The sequence below is a fragment of the Pinus tabuliformis genome, chromosome 5_2 (assembly GCF_031772625.1).
Source record: "Pinus tabuliformis cultivar Carrire ecotype Pingquan chromosome 5_2, CPIR1, whole genome shotgun sequence".
Taxonomy (NCBI): Eukaryota; Viridiplantae; Streptophyta; class Pinopsida; order Pinales; family Pinaceae; genus Pinus; species Pinus tabuliformis.
Window position 1 is genome coordinate 1,024,171,110 of NC_142306.1, and position 21,620 is coordinate 1,024,192,729.

The 21,620-nt window shown below is 39.6% G+C and overlaps 1 protein-coding gene across 3 annotated transcripts in view; it reads left to right on the forward strand.

Moving 5' to 3' along the window:
- LOC149162734 (fatty acid amide hydrolase-like) overlaps positions 1 to 21,620 on the forward strand; it is a 346,996-nt gene that overhangs the window by 263,951 nt on the left and 61,425 nt on the right. For all 3 annotated transcript variants that reach the window (XM_089437357.1, XM_089437358.1, XM_089437356.1), the window contains exon 16: positions 5,433 to 5,501. In XM_089437357.1, coding sequence (XP_089293483.1) covers positions 5,433 to 5,501 — 69 coding nt within the window. The remainder of the gene's footprint in view (positions 1 to 5,432; positions 5,502 to 21,620) is intronic.

The following is a 21,620-nucleotide window of genomic DNA, read 5'->3' on the forward strand; positions in this document are numbered from 1 at the left end:
GAATTTGTTGTTGGAATTATCCCTAGGAAATTTCATTCAAATTACATGGCCCATACATTGAAAGATGCTATATAGAGACACAATTCCACAATTTAAGCAGTAAATGCATGCAACAATTAGCCCTCAAAATAGCGAAAATCCCAATCCAATGTATATGACAAAGTAAAACGAGAATAACATTAAAAACATGTACTTACATGTAATAGAACATATTCAAGCATCCACAATTTGACAATAGAGAAGCTCCAAGATAAGATAAACCAAATCCAAACATCCAAATTCATCCATAAAGATCCAATTCATCTTTCAAGAAAAAGTGCGAAATTCTCAAGAGAGGGAAGAGATCCAGTCCAAAGTGATGTTGAACAAATGAACTCATCTCACTTGTATTTATACACTAATGAGGAGTTCGAATTAGTCTCCTAGGCCTACATAAGCCCCAAAAATAAAATAATGTGCTAATAATCTAACTTTTAGTGACAAGCCCACCAAACTAGTTCACAAATGAAAGAATAAGCCTCTTAAGAGGTCAGATGATGAATAATATATGTTGTAAGGCCCCTCAAGAGGCCTAATGAGGGCCATAGGTGCAATGATGAAGAATAGGACCCTCAAAAGTGATGGACAAGGGGTTGGGTCCTTGTTCTCCAATTGTGGTGCTCCTAGTGGGTGTGGGGGTACAATAGTAACCTCATGGGTCTCCAAATGAGTCGAGGATGCTTGTAGATCACTTGCAAGGGCTCTAATGATGGTGTAGGTGATGCCACATCATCCTACAAGTCCTCATCAGTTGCCAAGTGTATGGTACATTTGTGGGGCTTTTTGGGCAAAGGTGAACCAGGTGCATCTTCTTCATCCAATAGGTGAATCTAGAGCAATATCTGAACATCCTCAGGGATCCATGGAGCACTATTTATTGCTGTGGAGACCCATGGCTCTCAACGCACACTCTACATGTGCCAGTGTAGCCCTTTAGAGGATTAGGACCCTGTATAGGGAGACCAAACCCAAGATGGAGACCATCTGCAATCCTGCATAATATCCAATGCGTCCCCTAGCCTTCCAATACAACAAGTCATTAGAGAAATTGGGCAAATTAGCTTACCAACCATGGACCACAGGTGGGGACTTCATAATGGTCTACCCTTCCATAATGGGCTTCGGGATGTGCCAATGTCTCTTAAACTCTAAATGGGGTGAACTAAGTATCCTACTAGGTGGTTTCTACTTCTAAAGGGGATAATATGTTCAAAGTACATCCTTCAAAAGGTGGTGGCATGTGACAGATACATGAATGAAGTAGGGGATGAGAAAGGGCAACCCTGGGCCACATGCTGGGTTACAAGGGTAGCTATTAAAAGGGAATCCCACACTTGAGTTTATAATATATATGAGGGAGAAATTGTGGTATATGAGGTGCCCTGACCTTGATCTTTCCACCCTTCTTTATATGCCTTTTTCCGTTTTATGATTTTCTTTGATTAATTGCTCGAGGCTCAAAGGGTAAGAGCATGATGCATAAGATATAGCAGTGAATACCCCTTTTAAGGTAGGGCGGTTCATTTCCTACTAGGGTTTGGGACAATCATGGGTTCCTATACGATGAAGGAGGCTCATAGAACCTGTAGGAACCAAGGTGATGGCCATGATGATGGGGTAGACCTCATGTATTGGCTTTTGCCCACGTGTTAAATGTGTTTGTCCTGACCATCTTTTGCATTTTGTGGTACATTTGCCTATTCAATGTGGCCAAATATGCTTTTATCTTTCTTTTTAGGACCATCAACCTCTGGGGCATCACTCCATGCCTGACCCAAGGTGGGGACAAGGGGAAGGGGTGAGCTAACCTTATGTGGACCCAGGTGGGAGAAATGATGAGTGGGGTAATAATGAGTGGAAATGGGGTAATATATGCGTATAAGGGAGCAAGACCATGCAACCACAATCATGGTTTCCTGTGAAATACCATCCCTAAAGCCAAATGGTCAGTAAAAGTGATCCCACGGAACTAGAATTCAAGGTTAATATCCAAAGGGGTCTACGGGACAAGAGCACGGGCCTAGCCCATTCTTTCCGTTGAATACCCCCATTAATCCATGCCTAGAAGTGTCCATGATAAGCAAACTACAATACTCAATTACTAAATGACAAGTCATACCTTTAGGTTCAAGAGGCCCACCTTCAAACATACAATCATGGCAGATGGGCGAGGGACCACATGGTTGGCTCAGGTGGCGGAGAAATATCACAGTGAGCTAGCTAGTGGCTGCAAGGGGCCGCTGGCTATCGGTTGAGGACCATCTTGGAGAAAAAAAATTCTCCTAGGGATATCACCCACAAAATGGTGGGTAACACCACCCTAAGGAGGAATTTTTGAATTCAGTGGGAAGGTGAAAATTGTTGGAGTCATGGTACAGTGCAACCCATTTCTTAGGCAATTCAACTTCGAGGGAGGACACAGTAGTCAAGGCTGTACCATTGAGTTGAGGGAGATAAGAGGGGTATTTTGGCCGAGGAATTTAGCAGAAATTACACTCAGATCAGAGCAACATTTGTGGATATTCTTTTATTTTGGGAGGAAGCTCACTCAATTCTTCCAGGTGAGATTTTCAGAAAATTCCTATAGCTGTTAGAGGGGAGAAAGTGACACATTCAACAACAGTGGTTGTGGAGGACACCATTTTTGCCAGGGAGGGCGTAGCACCAAAAATATGGTAATTTCAGGAGGTTGAAATTAGCCTAATTACTTTATGGGTTTTGCTGAACTAGTCTCAAGGAGTACACGCCTAATTTTGCAGAATTTTTGGAGGTGTTTTGGGCCCTCAAATTCCAGTTTTTCTACAACAACAGTGCAAATAATTTTCTGGGTGTAGTGTACAGCCTATTGGAGCCATTCGTGTGGGGATTTTCAGCTATATTCACCTTGGTATTTGCTTGCTTTCATAGCAAGCCCAGGTGCACTCTTTCCACTCCCTATTGTAACCAAAATTCCATGATTTATCAATAAAATGGCTTAGATTCCTTGTTGCTGCATTATGGGGTTTTTAATTGTTGTCGCATGTGTTATTTCCAGAAACTTTATGTTTTTTCATATGCTGCTAGTGCATGTCTTTGTTATTTTACTGTATATTTCTATTAGGAATATTACAGAAGTCTTGATCCTAGACATACTCATCATCACTGAATATTCATAACCCTAAGTCTTGACTCTCCCCTTAGGTCTGTCTTGGACAACCTTTCCTTCATCAAGCTATAATTGAGCCTCTCCTTGAATGGGCCTTGGAAATCACTTCATACCTTACCATTGATTCTATCATTTCGGGTGATTTCCTTCATGCTGAGACTCCTCCCATTGTTCAAAGTCCATAAAGAGCAGGGGACATTGACTAAGGTGATAGTGGGTTTTTGTCCCATTGTTGTCATTTGGTGTAGTAGTTGTCCCTTAGGTATCCCTACTAGATTGTGTGGCAACAAAACCTACTTGGCTCCACATGGAAAGTGGCCCTCTGAGGAAATTATATATACAATAATGAATCTAGATCTGATCCGACGGATTCCACTCTAGATCTATCCTTTAATCTTCGTTGGTTGATGTGGATCTCCCTTGTCCCTCCTTGAACGTTCCTCAGACCTAACATTCTTTAATGGACATCCTTCTCCACCCAGTCACTAAGATTTCACTCTCATCGTGTATTTTGCTCAAAATGTATTGTATGTCTTTTCCCTTGGCCTAGCCTTTCTTTTATAAGCTTGAGTTATGACTGAATCCACAACCCTAATCTCCAAAGTGATTGATAGTTGAGATTAGATCTCACCTCACTTGAGATTGACAGTTGAGATTCATCTAATTCACTAATGCAAAAGCCTTTGCATTTCATTAGATCAACTCATTTTTGTATTATAAAATAAATTATTTTATTCACTAAACTAATTGCTAAGGTTAAGGGTGTATTAGGTGACTTCTACATGCCTAGACATGTAGGCCTACGCAAAAGTACCATAGCCGACATTCATCAATTAACTTAATTAATGTGCTTAAGTTAGACTTGGGCTAAATCATAAAGACAACTTAATAAATTGATCAAGTTTCTTGAGAAGGCTTTGGACAATTCTTGCATGCTTGACACTTAGCTAATGCAAAAATACCTATCCGATGCTATAAACATCAATATCTTGGCATCCAAGTTTTGCAACCATTTGATGGTATCTTCATTTCTCAGCTTAGCATGCTCTTGATTTGCTGAAGTGGTTTACAATGAATTTTTTTAGGACTTTTTCTACCCCATATTAGTCAAGAGCCAAGTTGACCAAGGAGTGCGACTCTCCAAAGTTTGATGCTATATTTTATAGGCAACTTGTTCGAAGCCTTGCAGAGTTGAATCGTAGAAGACCTTTCGCTGTTAGCATGGTATCGAGATTCATCTAGGACTTGAGGAAACCATATGTAAGCAACAATGGAAGCACACAATAATTTCACCAATGCTTGGTTCATGAATTTGGCCTATTCATTTATTTGGAAATGGAAGGATGTATTTCTCTTCAACTTGGCATCCATCAGCATCTGTAGAGTAGTCCTTAAAAGTTCTTGAATATATGTTATTTTTTTCAGAAATGATGGAAGGAAGCAAATGCAAAATGTATCCACATACTAGAGAAGAGAATCTTTTCTGTTTGTTTTCTAGGTACAATCTTCCAAGCAGGAACAAGCATTGCAATAAATCTTACCTCTATGTGCAGCCCCATTCTAACATACATTTCCTTTCTTATTGTTCTTACCCAATCATAAAGGCGCAAAGAATATTCTTCTTCTATGTGCATAAATGAATGAAATAAGGAGAATTGTGTATGTAATAGTTTAGGATACCTTCTTGATGATGTACCACCGGTTCAAATGGAACCTGGTCAACATGGTGCTGTACTACCATTTCAGATGTCCTATCAATGGAATCCAAAAGAGGAGTGCCTCCTTAAAGTGATGTAGCCTCATTGATTTCATCAAAAGCCTTCAGAATGTATTATAAAGTTATGAATGCAAAATTAGCTGTCTGTGAATTAATTACTTTCTTTCTGCTCTTAAAGTTCTGGATTCTAAGTTCTAACACCTTGAGTCTATAGAAATTGAACTAACTGATTGACTGCCGTTAGCTGTTTTCTTATTCTGTATTTCTTGGTGTATATCACAAGTCATATTGAAAAAAAAATATTTTACTTTGATGATCATGAGAAAGCTGAAAGATGTAGTCATAAGAAATTTGATAGGTGCAAACTTCTATAGAATGTCATATTTAACAAAAGAAACAAATCCTTTCTTGTTTCACTTGCAATCTTCACAGGATTTGATATTAGTATCATCATTTTTCACTGTTGAATGTTTCTATTGGCTTTAGATCCAAAATTTCTAATTTTTAATATCAATTGTTGTATATTTTCAGGTCTCGTCAAATGTACATTCATATGGAAATATTCAAAAAGGCAAATGTGATTGTCACACCCACAACCGGGTACAAAACCAGAGCTTATTCTGATATTGGAGTTGGGATTTACATGTCTTAACATTATTTAACTTTTTGGTAACTTTCCACAGCAGATGATATCCTTAAATAAGCACGGTATTATTAGATGCACATATGTACGAAGAAACTTAAACCATTGCCTCTTCAGAAATGGTTAGATGGAATCTAAGATCCTTGAGTCAAGCGTAAATACAAAATAATTTCCTACTTAAGATTGTCATACATGTATCCCTTAACATTTCCGGAAGTGCATCTTAAACCTAGCCTGGTATGTCTTTTTTTTCTTTGAATTGCATCTTATATTTTCAGGATAATATTTGCAGTAAAAAACACACATGCAGAAGGGTATATACAATGAACCTCATAATATTTTCCTCAAGGGTACCTCTACGATGGCCTGGTATGCTGATTAGCATGGTCTTGTAACTAGGTTATGGGAATTAGTCAGGAGGCCAAGCTGGAACCAATGAGTAGACAAAGCTCATAGGATCATGGACAATGATATCATTGTTTTCTCAAGGGAGTGATATGTTTGTTTTATCCACATTCATAGTACTAATTGTTTTCTTCAAATATCATTTTATGGGGATATATCAAAGTTCACGACCTTTGATATCATAGTAAAGGGGCACTTGAAACTGAGATGCATCTCTGTTGCAAGCTATTGTAAGTGAAAGCTAGCAGGTCCTATTCTTGTATAGGATGTGGTGATTGATCTCTACTTGGAGTCGAAGGGAGCTATTATTGCAAAATCTAGCACCTTAATGCAAAGCCTCACTAAACAAATCTAGATTGGGAGCAACAATGGGAGAGTTAACACTATCACCTCAACAACTATTCCCTTGCTTTCTATGGTTAGTGAAAGTTTTAACCTATATTAGAGTTTACCTTTAGACGTCTAGCTTTATACAATTATTATTAAATTAATACACAATTTACCTAATGTAACAAATTTCTTAGAAAAGTAATAATGGAATGATATTATTTAATTAAATATGAACGAATAGATTGTAAAAATACTATATTATTCATACTTAAAATTAACAAAGAAACCCTCTTAGTATATATAGATTATAGGTTTTAGCAATATTAAAAATATAATTAGTGGTTTGACTAAGACCTTTGGTCATAATTAGCTGTTGGCATTATAGCCGTTGGGATCTCTGCACACTCTATTTAAGCCAGCTTAACCAGATTGGTCTTCAACTTGTCCTGACGATGAACCACACTGGTTGGTTCGAAACGCGTCGACAAAAGATTGATTATGTGATTTTGCTGAAGATTATCTAAACAACGATCAGGAAAAATGTCGCACAAACAGTGAGGGGTCCTCCCTGATGTGAAGTCCCAATTAGACCTCACACCATTTGGGATAAGAGCCTCATCCGGTATGTGGGCCCAGCTACCACCATGTTAGTTTTGCGTTTTCTGTCAAATGTGGAGATGTTAGAGCGAGCGCAAGAAAGAAATGCCCAGACAATGGGAATGAGGTCAACTCACGATTGATAAACTACAGAATGAGAGACAAAAATGTAACAACAAAACAACAAGAAGAAGCACACGACAAGAAGGATTAGTGAGCTAAAACCATCTCAGACATACATGAAGAGGAAAGTGCCAGAAGTTAATTGTAAATCAGTTCACAATAAGTTACTGTCATAGCATCGACTAAAAGAGCATAGATTCAAAAGCAAACACACATGCAACAACTACAAAATAGTCCATAACATATTGCTTGCATGAAAGCACATGTACAAGCAAAACGTAAATACCAGGCAACCAATACAAACACTATGAAGATGCACAAGAATCAATGCCAAAAGTGAAAAGTTTCTTATTATTCATGCTTTCAAGTTCAAATACATATTCAACAAGTCCATCAAAGCCCAGTAGTGGAACATGGGTTGTTCATACCATCTTTCAAAGCAAAACGTTAGCCTCATCACAGCTCACCCTACTAGCTAACAAGAGCTGAGTGTCTGCAGCTCCTTAAGCACAAAACCACTATCTAAAGCTAGCCTAGCTCAAGTCCTAAAGTCCTTTTAAAATGAGGCATGAGGTTAGATTTATAGAAATGAGGAGGGTAACCTTTCACCTTCTCCCATGACCTTCCATCTACCCTCATGACTCTTGAATTTCCTTATGACTCTTGAATGTCTAATGCCTATTACAAGCTCAAATTGATATCTGTATAGCTGTTGGCGTTATGATAAGAAATGTTTACACCATGATAGAAGAGATTTTATATGGAGAATAGAGATGGTTATTGGAAACCCTAGATTACTTGTTGTCAGTGTTGTTGCAAAGTCATGGAGACTTGTATGAGCTGATGAATAGGGTTGTGATGTTCATTTTCTGTATTGAATGCCTATTTGCCCGTTACCTCCTTGGGTGGTTAAAGATCTTTCTTCAAGCTAAAGATCGAATGCTCCTTTTCTATCTAAATTTTGACTTTGGACAATGTTCTAGCTATGTTCTGCTCAATCTTTTCCAGCTTCGGCATTCCTCAAATCAGCCTTGCAAATCATATTGGAAAAGAGCTTGCTCTCTCATTTTTGGAGCAATTTCCTTTTGCTGAGTCATGTATTCTCAACACCTGTCCAATTCCAACTAATAAGTGACCCTGACATTGACATAATCCAAGAGATATTCCATCCAATGGTGTTTTTATGCAAAAGATTCAGGGATTTGCCATCATTCATAGACCTATATATATGAATAAAACCTCCTGAACAATGCCTCTTTGGCCATAATTCTAAATCCTTTGTAGCACCAATGGCCAAAAGTGTTCCTCATTCTTTATCATGAAAAGTAATGGAGCAAAATGCCAAATGCAACTTCATTATCTTGCAGTTCCAAGAGGCATGTAGTTTCACTGGTTTTGGGATATAGAACTCTAATGCAAGATGCCAATTTCTTTAAATCTGCTTTTGGATATCCATATTGCTCATCAGGATGAGCATATTCCTTCAGAGAGTTCCACCAACTACTTTCAGCAGCATCAAGGTGTTAGATTGCCTTGGCCACTCATAAATAAATACACCTGGAGAGCACATATTGTTCAATATATACCTTTGTTTGATGTTGCCTTTAAACTACCTAACTTGAGGCAATTGTGTTTGTCTCTCTTTACATTTGAATGAGTTCCAAAGTACCTGCTTGACCTCCACACCTTAACCATTTGGACCAAGCTCAGCCCTTTCTTTTCATTGGCATTTTATATGGTGAAAAACCTGCATATTGAATTCCTTTCAAGAATGTAGCAAGAGAATGGGTCAAAATCTGTTGCTGGTGGTATTCCTACATAGGCTGCATGTATTCACTATAATATTGACAGCAGTCCATCCTCCAGAATTTACTGGCTTTATGTCCATTTCCCCTTAAATTTTAGATCATGCACTTGTATCATCTGGATAACCTTAGTTGGAAGAGCCCTCAGTTCCATAAGCATAACCAGGGATATGAGTACTAGCATCTTTGTAAAATGACAGGGTTGCAAGAGATCTCTAACTCCTTTCCTTTGTCATCAACTTCTTTAGTACTTACAAGCTGGTTGAAATCCAGCCATGGTATCAAAAGCATCCCAAGATGGTACAACTTTTGGGCTCCTTATCACCTGAAAAGTTCAAAACGATATCAGACATACTAAAAGAGGAGAGTTATTTGAGTCTTGATCTTTTGCACATGCATTTATCCTTCATGCTGTTGAGATTTCTAAATACATTTTGTTGCATCTCTGCAGAAGGGTGAATTTTATTTTCATTTGTGATGCTGAGAACTCCTTTTAGGACCCTGAAAAATTTGGTGTTATGGCTACTGGATCCTTTTAGACCCTACAGGATGGGCAGATGAACCATCATAAGAAGATAACTAATACTTTTCTTTCAACCTTGAGTTTTGTTGAAACTCCCTTTAGGTGCAAAGTGTAGAACTACATATGTGAAAAAATGAAGTGTTGAGAGAAATCGAACGATGTATGGGATGAATTGAAAACAAACCTCCCATGTGTGCGCAACTACAGTGCCAAGTCTAGTTGTAGAAATGCAAGTTGCAGTTCAAAATTTAGTGCAGATCGCATTTTACACTTACAAGGCAGGTTGCAATTTTCAATCGCAGTGCTAATGAGGATGTGGATGTGATCTGTGACTTATGGGAGGAAAGGGATGATCTAGTCGTAGTTTTGGTTTATAGCACCAGTCACATTCTTAGATGGAGATTAAGACTGTGATTTATGACCTAGTGTCTATCACAATTGAGCATTGTAGCATAGGTCACATTTGGAGATCGCAGTCTCAGTGAGAAGTAGGAATGTGACCAGCGATAGGGTAAAGCAATAGAGCAGGCTTAGTTGCGCAACAGATGCGATTTGTGCTTTAACAATAGATGTCTATCATTTTATCCACAAACCCGAGTTCGAACATCATTGTGTTTTGTGACTCCAAGTCTTGGTTTGTGATAAGCGTCAAAGGTTTCTATTGATAAATTGCAAGGCTTGTGCAGGGGTTTGAGGTTCGTTGATAAGAGGAGTGATGCAACTTCATGGAAATTCAGTTGGCATAATGCATGGTTCATGCGAAGCATGCCCTCATTTCTAAATGAATTCAAACCGTTTCAAACCGTATGCCCTATGTTCATACCAGTCAATGAATGCACACATGATTCTGCTAAATATGCCACTGGATAATTTGATAGAGCGGCCACAATCAAATTAAAGAAAAATTCAATGTAACTCAAACTAGAAACCCTAAGTGTACAAAGACTGGGCGAGAATTTGGGTGCGTGGGATCATAAGTGCCAGGTCCGAGGATCCAGGGAAAGTCGATGCATCTTTGAGATCGAAGTTTGGCTAATCCATAGAGAGTTTGAAGAAAGTTCGATGATTGTGCTTAGAGATGCTAAGAAGAGAAATGCATTGGAGGCAGAGTGAAATGAGATGATGAGCAAGTTCAAATATATAAGAAGTGCCATGTCAGCTGGAGGTCACAGCTTGGAGATGCGCACTAGATCTATTGCATGCGATGGGTCTAGTGAGGTCGCAAATTGCTATTATAGGACACAGTGCCAAATCGTTGTAATTTGCAGTTGTGATTTGCAACCAAGTGTGGAGATTCCATATGTGCTCTTTTGCCCATCGTCTATCATTTGTTTCTTCCTTCATCGCTTGATCTTCCTTTCTAGCTTCCTTGGTCTCTATAGCCAGTTGTTCTAGAGCTAAAGAAATACTAGAAGTGACATCTTTAGCTTTCATTTTAGCAGCAGTTGTTGTTGCCAATGTTGATTGACTTTTATGAATGTTATTTTTTGTAGCATCAAAGGTGTTCTAGTCTTGAAACTTTGTGGAGAGGCTAAAACACATGAGTTTTCCATAACCCATAAATTGTTTCTAGAAATTCCACCTAGAAGTGTCTCAATTAGATTATTAGCCTATTTTTAATTATTTCCTAAGTCTAAACTTACGAAAAGGGGTTAATTAATGAGAATTAGTTGAGATAAGGCATGAATCATCTAGAAACTCACACGGATTGAAAGGGAATTAATCTGGGCCCTTGATTAAGTTTTAATCTTGGCCATTGGAGGTCCAACAGAGGATTATAAGAAGAAGTCGATGGGTGGATGGAGAACACACTTGTGGACTTCAATTTCCTTGGAGAGTTTGATTTTTCCAGAGAGCCAGCAGTTGCTGGAAGAGTTTGAGCTTCAGAAGGAAGCAAAGACAGAGAGGGGCAGGGATAGTGAAGTCGAAGGAAGATTTTCCAGATCTAGCAAGTGCTTTGCAGAGAGGCCGAAATTCTCTAGGAGGCTGCATAGAGGTAATGCAGAAGCTTTAGAGAGTAGCTTGATTTGCTGAAGGAAGAAAACATTTTCAGTTCCAAGGTTGGGAAGAGGTTCCAGAGGGTCGGAGAAGCGTTTTCCCACTGAATAAAAGGCGAGATGGTTTGATTTGCAGAAGTTCTGAGCTGAAGCATTTAAGGGACTGCGTAGAGGTGATGCAGGGCCTGCGTAGAGCTAGGTGGATGACTTGATTTTCAAAGGCAGTCAAGTGCCGGGATTGCTCGGAGTGAGGCTAATTTCCCTAAGATAATTTTTGCCAGTATTTTTTTTTGCATGATAGCCAGTATTCAGCATCCAGATTGTACTTAGATAATTTCACTGCGGCATAATAATAAAAGCCCCAGTTGTTGCACCGATTTTCCCAATTTGGTTTTTTCTAGGGACAATTGTCCAAAAAAAACTATGTTAATTTTTATGTGTGTGCTAGCATATTTCTCAGTTTCCAACGCTAGTATTTTCCGCAGTTTTATTTGTGAAGGTTTCAGTGTGATTTATTAATTATTTCTCGTTGCAAATAAATTGTTAAATTAATTAACAATTAGAAGAATAATTTCCAATTGTTGCAATAGGATTTCAGACTTGAAATTTTCACATGGTATCAGAGTGTGATCGATCAGATGAGGAAGCTCGGAAGAGGAGGCAGAAATTCGTTGTTTAGAGGGAGCAACAGAACGAATTTCTAGAGGTTGCACAGAGCCTAAGCCAGGCAGTTCAAATTGCTAGGCAGATTGATTTTTTAGTGCGGATTGGCAGGAAAATTTGGCTTGTCGGATTCAATGATTCCAACGGGCAAAGTGAGCAACAACAACTCATATTTTTGCAGAGAAGATTCCTTGTTTGAGCGTAGAGGGTTTTGCAGCAGTTTGCAGAAGCAGAATTCAGCACTAGGTGGAAGAGAAAAGCACACACAAAGGGTAAATTTCTCTCAAGTGATCTCGAGTTTTAGAGATCTAATTTTTCCAGTTACAAATTGGCAATAGTTGTGAGAAAAATTCTTTACTCCATAAGGGACTGTGTAGCAGTTCCAACAGCCGAGCACAGGGAAAGAGGGATATTTTTGACCAGATTTAGAGATGGCCACAGTAGGGCTTAGAGATCAAGATGTGAAAATTCCTACACTCGAAGGAACCCCTACTGCAGCAAATCTGAATCTACTTCACCTACTTGATTTTTAAATTACATTCATCAAGTTATTCTTCTGAATACTGAAGCAAATTACTTCTGCAGTGTACACTAATTAAAGATTTGATCTCATGAAACAGAAAACAGAGCAAAGAACAAGATACATAGGACGCACTTATATTTGGACACAATAGTTCCCAGAAAAACCCAATGCGGGAAAACAGTGTAGCAATTCTGAGGGTTTATTATTATGCAGGAGAAATATTTGAATACAAATCTAGGATGCTCATCTAGCAATCCTTTACAGAGAAAAATACTGGCGGAAAATCTGAGTGAGTTTTACCTCACTTCACCGGGCAGAATTCCAGCTAATTCGGCGCAAGACTGGCTAACCCGGACTATTTCTACATCACCTCTTCTGCCCTCTACGTTAGCTTTTCTCGCTGTTCCGGCAGTTCCCGGCGGTTCCAGCTATTCTAGGCGGTTCCGCTGCTTCTCTCTGCATCAACTTTCCCAGTTGTTCTGACAGTTCCCGGCAGTTTTGGCTATTCCCAGTAGTTCTGGATTCTACGTGACAGACAACTTTTTTGCTCTGCTGGCTCTCTCTACCTCTCTGACTGTATTCTCCAGAAAGTCCTCCTAGATTCTCACTGCCCCTCTGCTGCAGAATGATTACTTAATTCGAAATCCTTAGCCCTGCCCTAGGAATCGAATTCTTGATCAATTTGTTCTCCCTGTGTGTGTTCCCAAATGAATCCCGAGCCTCCATTTTATACTTTTCCTATTGAGTCTTCAACGACCAAGATTAAGTCTCTAATCAACAGCTAAGATTAAAACATGACTTGATCCACCTTCTAGATTAGTCTCACCCATATTTTGATTAATACCTATTAATATTTTAATTTTCCTAAGTTTAGATTTAGGAACCCCATTAAAAATATTAATTATCTTAATAAAATACAATCGAGGTGGAATTTCACAAAATGGTTTCTGGGTTCTTTAGAACTCATGTGCCTTAGCCTCCAAGGCTAGAGTACTTCCGATTCTACCAAAAACTAACACATGATAGGTTGGAGGGAGCCTCCAACTATGTCATCTGGAAGACTAGGATGTCCTTCCTTCTGGACGAATATGGCTTGAAAGCCTATGTGGATAATGTGGTAGCAATATCCTTGAATGCAGATTAGCTCAAGGAGTACAGAAAGGAAATTTCGAAGGCGAAGCAGATGATTTTGGATGGAGTCTGAGATCATCTAGTCTCACATATGGCAAACAAAGGTATGACCAAGGAGATGAGGGATTCTCTCTCCAATCTATTTTAGAGTTCTTTCGAGCAGTGGAAGATGTTTCTGTAGGAGAAGCTGAGGAGCATCAGGATGCAGAAGGGCGAGAGAATAGATAGCTTCCTCACTAGGATTTAGGAAGTTCGAGATTAGCTTGCAACAATTGGAGAAGCACTCCAACCCACAGAGCTTGTACAGTTGTCACTGAGTAGTGTCTCATATGACTGGCAGGTGTTTTTCCAAAGTATCTTGTTCAAAGACACATTGCCCAAATGGGATAGGATGTGGTTCGACTTACAACAAGAGGAGCTGAGGCAGGCTCTAGTAAAGAGCACCATCAGCGATAGTAGTAGTAAGCACGTGAAGGGTGAGAAGGAAGAAGAAAATGTGGCCCTAGCATCTAAGGGTCCTAGTTAGGGGTAGGGGGAAAATAAGAAGAACCTGTCAAAGATAAAGTGCTTCAGATGTGGGGAATTCGGTCACTACAGTATGCAATGTCCTCTCAGGAAGATGGACAAGCAGGAGAAGCAGGACCATGTTGTAGCGTCCATAGAGTTTGATAAGTTCTCCTCCAAGTTGGAGGAAGATTTCACGATGTTTGTAACTATACCTCTAGGAGAGAGGTGGGGCGATCTAGAGCTATAGTCCTAGAGCAACACAAACATGGGCAGGGTCCATTGAGGTGTCCTCCTCATAGATCATTACCTCGCTACAGGGGCCCACAGTATTCAGTAGAAGGATGGATCGGTGTCAGTGATGCAGTCAAATTCCAAAGTGAAATTTGCAGACTAGTAGTAGTTAGGTGCTGAGGAGCGCAGTGCAGTGTTGGAAGTAGTGTAGAGTGGCATAGTGCAGAGTCAGCAACAATGCAGATTCTTTAGTGGACAGTGCAGTAGCTAGTAGCAGTCAGGACTCGGGAGACTAGATGCATCATACTGAACACAGTTGATTCAGTATTTAGGATGCTTCTCAATTGCAGTAGTTGCAGTAGCAACAAGTTGAGAGGGAGTTGCAGTGCAAATGCAAGTTTGGTAGCAGCATGGCAGTCTCAGCAGCAACACATATGTAGAATCAGAGTTGCGGAGTGGTTAGTGGGAAGTAGCCAGACATCAACAGTGTGACAGGGGGTGATACAGAGATAGAGTGTTGTGGCAGAGTGTGCAACACTAGAGAGAACACCTTCCTCGCTAAGAGGGAGTGTTAGTTTCTGTAGCATCAGAGTTGTTCTAGTTTTGAAACTTTGTAGAGAGGCTAAAACATAGGAGTACTCTATAACACAAAAATCGTTTCTGGAAATTCCACCTAGAAGTGTCTCAATTAGATTATTAGCCTACTTTTAACTATTTCCTAAATCTAAACTTAAGAAAAGGGGTTAATTAATGAGAATTAATTGAGATAAGGTGTGAATCATCTAGAAACTCACACGGATCGACAGGGAATTAATGTGGGCCCTTGATTAAGTTTTAATCCTGGCCGTTGGAGGTCCAATAGAGGATTATAAGAAGTCGATGGGTGGATGGAGAACACACTTGTGGAGTTTGATGTCCTCGGAGAATTTGATTTTTCCAAAGAGCCAGCAGTTGTCGGAAGAGTTCGAGCTTCAAAAGGAAGCAAAGACAGAGAGGGGTAGGGGCAGTGAAGCCAGATGAAGATTTTCTAGATCCGGTGAGTACTTTGCAGAGAGGCCGAAATTTCTCTAGGAGGTTACGCAGAGGCATTGTAGAAGCTTAAGAGGGTAGTTCGATTTGCTAAAGGAAGAAGACATTTTCAGTTCCAGAGGCTAGCAAGAGGTTCCAGAGGGTCGGAGAAGCATTTTCCCAGTCAACAACAGGCAAGACGACTTGATTTGCAGAAGCTCCGAGCTGAAGCGTTTGAGGGACTACACAGAGGTGATGCAAGGCTTGTGTAGAGCTAGGTGGATGACTTGCTTTTCAGAGGAAGTCTGTTCGTTTTTGTAGCATTGGATGTGTTCTAGCCACGAAACTTTGTGGAGAGGCTAGAATACATGAGATCTCCAAAATCCAGGAATCATTTCTGGAAATTTGACCTAGAAGTGTCTCAATTAAATTATTAACCGTTTTTAAAATATTTCCTAAGTCTAAACTTAGGGAATATGGTTAATTAATCAATAGTAATCGACATAAGGTGAGAATCATCTAGAAACTCACACGGATCGATCCAGAGATGATCCTAGCCCTTGATTAAGTTCTAATCTTGGTTGTTGGTACTCCAACAATGGATTATAAGAGGAGGTCGATGTGGTGATGGATAATACACCAGTGCAGATGCTCATGTTGCCCAGGCAATTTGATTTTCTTAGTAGCAGTAGCTCAGCAGAGAAGATAGAGCTAGAGGGTGAGTAGCAGGTGGAAGAGGAGGGCAGCAGCATTCCAAGAGGAAGGTTTCCAGTCCCCGGAAGAGGCAAAGGAAGGAAGGCAAATTCTCAGAGGGTCAACGTAAGCTCTTCACAGAGGCTAGGGAGGCAATTTCGGAGGAAGAAAATAGCTGTGGGGTGAGAGAAAATTTTCACGATAATTTTGTCAGTATTTTCCTCATATTAGATTGCTAGTTGGGCATCTAAATTATTGTACTCAGAATTGTTACTAAAGAATAATAATAAAACCCTCATCTGCTGCATCGGTTTTCCCACATTGGGTTTTTCTAGGGACAATTGTCCAAAAATAACTGTGTCAAAATTCTTGTGCTAGAATTTCTCAGTTTTCAGTATTTTATTTTCCACAGTATTTTTATGGTGAAAATTGCAGTTGTGATTTTATTCGTTGTTTGTCGTAGTAAATAAATTGTATAATTAAATATTTAGTTAGAAGAATAATTTCGAGTTGCTGCAATAGATAAAAATTTCACATGGTATCATAGCACAGTTGATTAGCTAGAGAGCTCAGGAAAAGGAAGGAAAGAAATTTCGTTGCTCAGCAAGGGCAACAGGCCAAAATTCCCAAAGGCAACACAATATTTTGCCAAGGGGGCGAATTGCTTGAGGAAAGACCGATTTTTCTAAGAGAAGGGTAGAAAATTTTTATCTCTCTAGATCAAGTGATTCCAGAGGCAAAGGTAACAACTCAGTACCTTCGTTGGGTAGATCTGTAGGTGGACGCAGAGGGTTTTGCAGTAATTTGCTAGAGCAGAGCCAACATCGGGGTGGAAAAGAGGAATAGCACATTATAAATCTTTCAGCATAACCATGGACATAAGCAACATTCAGGAGACTTCAAATGAATATCTCAAACCAAGGTTGGTCATCCCGTGTAAATATCTCAATACGTGTTTGGTAGCAACCCAATGTGCATGAAGGAGCTTAATCATGAATTGACTCAAAGTGTTCACTGCCAAGCATATATTCGGATGGGTGTTCACTAGGAACATCAATGCGCCAATCCATTGTTAGTACTCAGAAGGATTTTCCAAGTTAAATCCAACAACATCTTAACATAACTTCTTGAAATTCATCTCCATCAGTGTAGCTAGAGACTTGCATTCAGTCATTCCAAATATTTCCAATAGCTTCACAACATACTTTCCTTGAGAAAGGAAAATCTCTCCAAGTCTCTGCCAAACTTCTAGTCCTAGAAAGTAATGCATCATACCCAGATCCTTCATTTTGAATTCGGATGCCAGCGCCCTCTTACACTCCAGCATCAGGGGCTCACTTCCTATCAAGAATAGATCATCAACATATAAAACCAAAATCAAAGGCATACCTTGGACCACTTTGAAGTAGAGGTTCAGATCAACATTGCTTCTTGTGAATCCAAGTTTCACTAGGTAACTATCAATACAAACATACCAAGTTTGGGGAGCTAGCTTCAAACCATATAATTCTTTCTTCAACCTGCAAATGTGAGTTTTCCTGTCCTTTACTTCAAAACCCTGAGGTTGCTCAACATATACTTCTTCTTGTAGTATGCCATGAAGAAATGTTGTCTTTACGTCCATCTGGTGAAGTGTCCATCCTTGACTAGCAGCAAGGGCAACAATTGATCTAATGGTAGTGTAGCAGGCAACGGGAGAAAATATATCGTCATAGTCTTCTCCCTCTTTCTGGGAGAAACCTCGGGCCACGAACCTTGCTTTGTACTTCTTAATGCTTCCATCAGCTCCATGTTTGATCTTATATATCCATTTTGAAGTTACGACAGACTTTCCCTTAGGTCTCAGCACAACATCCCATACATCATTCTTCATAATTGATTCATATTTTTTAGCCACAACATCCTTCCAAACGTGTTCTTTAATAGCTTCTTCAAAGGAAGAATACTCAACCTAGATCATAGTGCTCATAGCTACAATGTATCCCTGATATCAGCATGGCTTCTTACTTTCTCTAAAGGTCCTTTTGACAGGGACATATCTTGCAGCATCCTGTAAAGTATGGTCTCTTTCTGGCAGGGGGAGCACTTGGAGGAGGATCCAAGGGGTCCATTGGCTCCATGGGATCATCGACTATGTCCTTATTGTGAAAAATTCGAAATAGAAATCCAACTGCAATGATTAATATTATTTCTTCTACTTATTATCTCATAAATAAGTTATTCACAGTGTTCTTATGGCAAATATCGAAATATATTTTACTGCAGCCTTCACAATTAAAATATTGCAGAAAGTAAATGCAAAGAAAAAAATTGGCACAAATACAATCACAATGACACAGTTATTTTTGGACAATTTTCCTCGGAAAAACCCAATGTGGGAAAATCGATGCAGCAGATGAGGGTTTCTTTATTATTCTTCCCTAAAATCTCATGTACAAGTTACAATTAGCAAAACAGAAGTGAGAAAATTTACAGACGCTTCCTAACAAATTTATGATCCAGGAGAAGTACTCCTCTTCCCTCTGAGTCCTTCTGCGTCCCTTTGCGTCAATTTTCCCACGCTGGCCCAACGTCAAACTACCCATGTAGTTCTAGCGTCAATCTGCCTCTCGCTGCCTCTTTCTGCGTCAACTTGCTTCTGTGTTGTCTCTCCTTTCTCTACGTCTTCTTGCCTTGCACTCTCGAAAGATGTTGATGCCCTCTCTTCCTTTCTCACCTCCAACTCTCCTTCCGATTCGATTTTCTCTTTCCGAACTTCGACCAGTGAGAAAATCGATCTTACTCAGGTAACTGAGTATCTGCCTCTCGTGTGTTCTCCAAGTGCCCATCAAGCCTTCTCTTATAATCCTCTCGTTGATCAATCAACGACCCAGATTAGATCCTAATCAATGGCTAGGATCATATTAACTTGATCTCCACCTTCTTCTAGAAGTTGTTAGCACTCCTCAGTGTCCCAAGGCTAAGAAAGGAGACCGATGGAGGTAACCTCAAACCAATCTTAGATCTAGCAGCAAGCCCTACGAAATCAGTGAGGGCTCTCTCAAGGATCTCACAAAGTGGCAGGAGAGGAAATCAGATGTTACGCTAGATATTAAGATCACTAGGGTTTGATTTTAGGGTTTGTTGGATGAAGCTCATAGATTTAGGAACTAGACTAGGGTTTCAAATGATCAATTGCAGAGATATAATAGGTATGATCAGTGATAGAAGTAGGTTGTCATTGTGGTATAGGGATGAAAAGATAGAGGATGAGAATAAGCATGTAATCATGAATTCACTCATCAGAAGAAATAGAACACTAGCATGAAAATCTCATCAAATAGAGCATATAACTTATGAATTATGTTAAACACCTACGAGATGATCACAAGCAAGCATAGATATGGTAATAAGGAGAAATATATATTCAATTTGATGATAAAATAGAGGAAAAACACTGTCACAAAAGCATACCATAGGAATCCCAAGATAATAGCTGCAATTGCCTGTTGTATTACTGCAAAAAGTGTACACTAGCTCCCAGCTATGGTTATCAAACATCCAACCCTCTCTATCACTTAGATCAAGATACATATAGACCAAAAACCACATTTCCCCCTCTCAGGGATCGAATCCACCATCATAGGAACTGTTTACAAGAATTTCTCCAACCAAACCTAAAACTAGGGAGGTTAAGAACAAATTCCCAATTTAGACCTCACTGATTCACTTTGACTTTACAAGCTTTGATGAACATGAATCTACATGACTTTGACATTTACCAGCTCAATGCCATTTAATTACATCACAAGAATACCCAAGAGGAATAATTACATCACAAAAATTTGACTTTGACCAAAGAAAATCGAAAATTTGACTTGCTAACAGAAGCGTAGTGAATTTTCTCAGAAGCATAGTGAATTTGACATAAGCGCAATGTGAAGTTTAAGGGAAGTTTTGAGGGACTTTTCTTCATCCAGTTGTTGAACTGAAGGTAGATCTTGAAATCCCTTGATGTCTACTTGTCCTTAGAACCTTCAAGCATGCAAAATCACTTCTCCAAGGTGGCTAAAAATCACTTTTCCCAAGACTGCTCCATAAGCACAGCGAGGGGGTCAAAAATGAGGCATAAACATGTTTTATGGCATGTATTTTGACTTTTTCTCTCAATCTGCAAGTTGACATGGCAAACCAGTGGTATATCTGACATGTACTAGTGAATAGCTCTCCAACCATATAATGCATTCATCATTTAGTGCCCCTCGGAAGAAGCGCAACGTGAGTTCGCTGCGCTTCTGCCAGTATGAAATTGCCAAAAACTGCAAAAATGCATAAAAACTAAAAAAATTCCCAAATTTCTTCAAAATTGTTTCTATCTTGCTCCTTTAAGCTTGTGAGTGGTAGATTAGACAATAAATGATGCATCAACAAGCAAATCAAGGTTCTCCCTCTTCCTTAGATTGATTAGGGTTTTCTTTAACTTCCTTTTCATGCTCCTAACCCTAATTTTGCAAATCTGATTTCTAGTGAAGTAGTGCCTATCCATGTGTCTTTGAAGGTTTGTGGCTCTGTTTGCCTTCCTCAGGAGCTTCTCCAAATTCTCATTGACCTTCTCAAGCAAATATTCTCTATCCTTACCATTGCTTGCAGCTATAGGGTCAACAGGGTCTTTCTGTATTGCTGAAGGAGATGGCTCCTTGTCTTCAACCTACTCTTCTAAACCAATCACTGCTTTACCTTTGTCCTTTGCATGAATTGATGATGGAGGGGCCTGTGAGGTATTCTACTGCATCAAGCTCACCTTCAAAACTCTTTTTTCTTGCCTCAAAAAGGCCACCATGTAATTTTCCTTTGCCAAATCATCCTTGAGTGCTTGAATTTGTACCTGTTGTTCCTTGATAACATCTGCATCTGATTTATCAACATGGTCCAAGATTTCTTTTTCATGAGGCATTTCCTCCTCATATTGCTGCATGGGTGAGTGCCTAGGTGACTGCTCATTTCCTTCATGAATTTTCTCAGCTGAAGTTTCCTTAGGCAATTGTCTAACTGATGACCTAGTCAGACTTCTAGGTGTAGGCCCATCTGTAGTGATCTCAGGGGGAAAAACCACTCTTTTCCCCTTCTGGTAGGTTTGTGAAACCTCTGCCCTAGTTGCCTTTCTACTAGATGAGCCAACCTCCTTTGGCCTTGATGGTGCTAATGAAATGCTTTGACTGGTAGGTTGACTGGTGGTAGGTAAAAAGACAGTTGATTGGATGAATGTTTCCCATGATATATTAACCTGTGAAAGCTGATGTAGAACAATGACTTTGACCAAGCCATGGTGGAAAAGGTTTGCTTGGTGATCTCTCCCTTTGCTTTGTACTTTCTCTATCATCTTGACAAGGCTTCTATACAGGTAGTGAGGTAGATTGAGAGGTTTGATTGCTATGAAATGCATCAGCAGCCTAATGTGGTATTGGTACAATCTAGAAAACCTCCCTTCACATGTAAAGTACTTCATAATCATCTTCATCAATGGAGCATACCTGTCAAGCAACTGTCTGAAAGGAAAGATG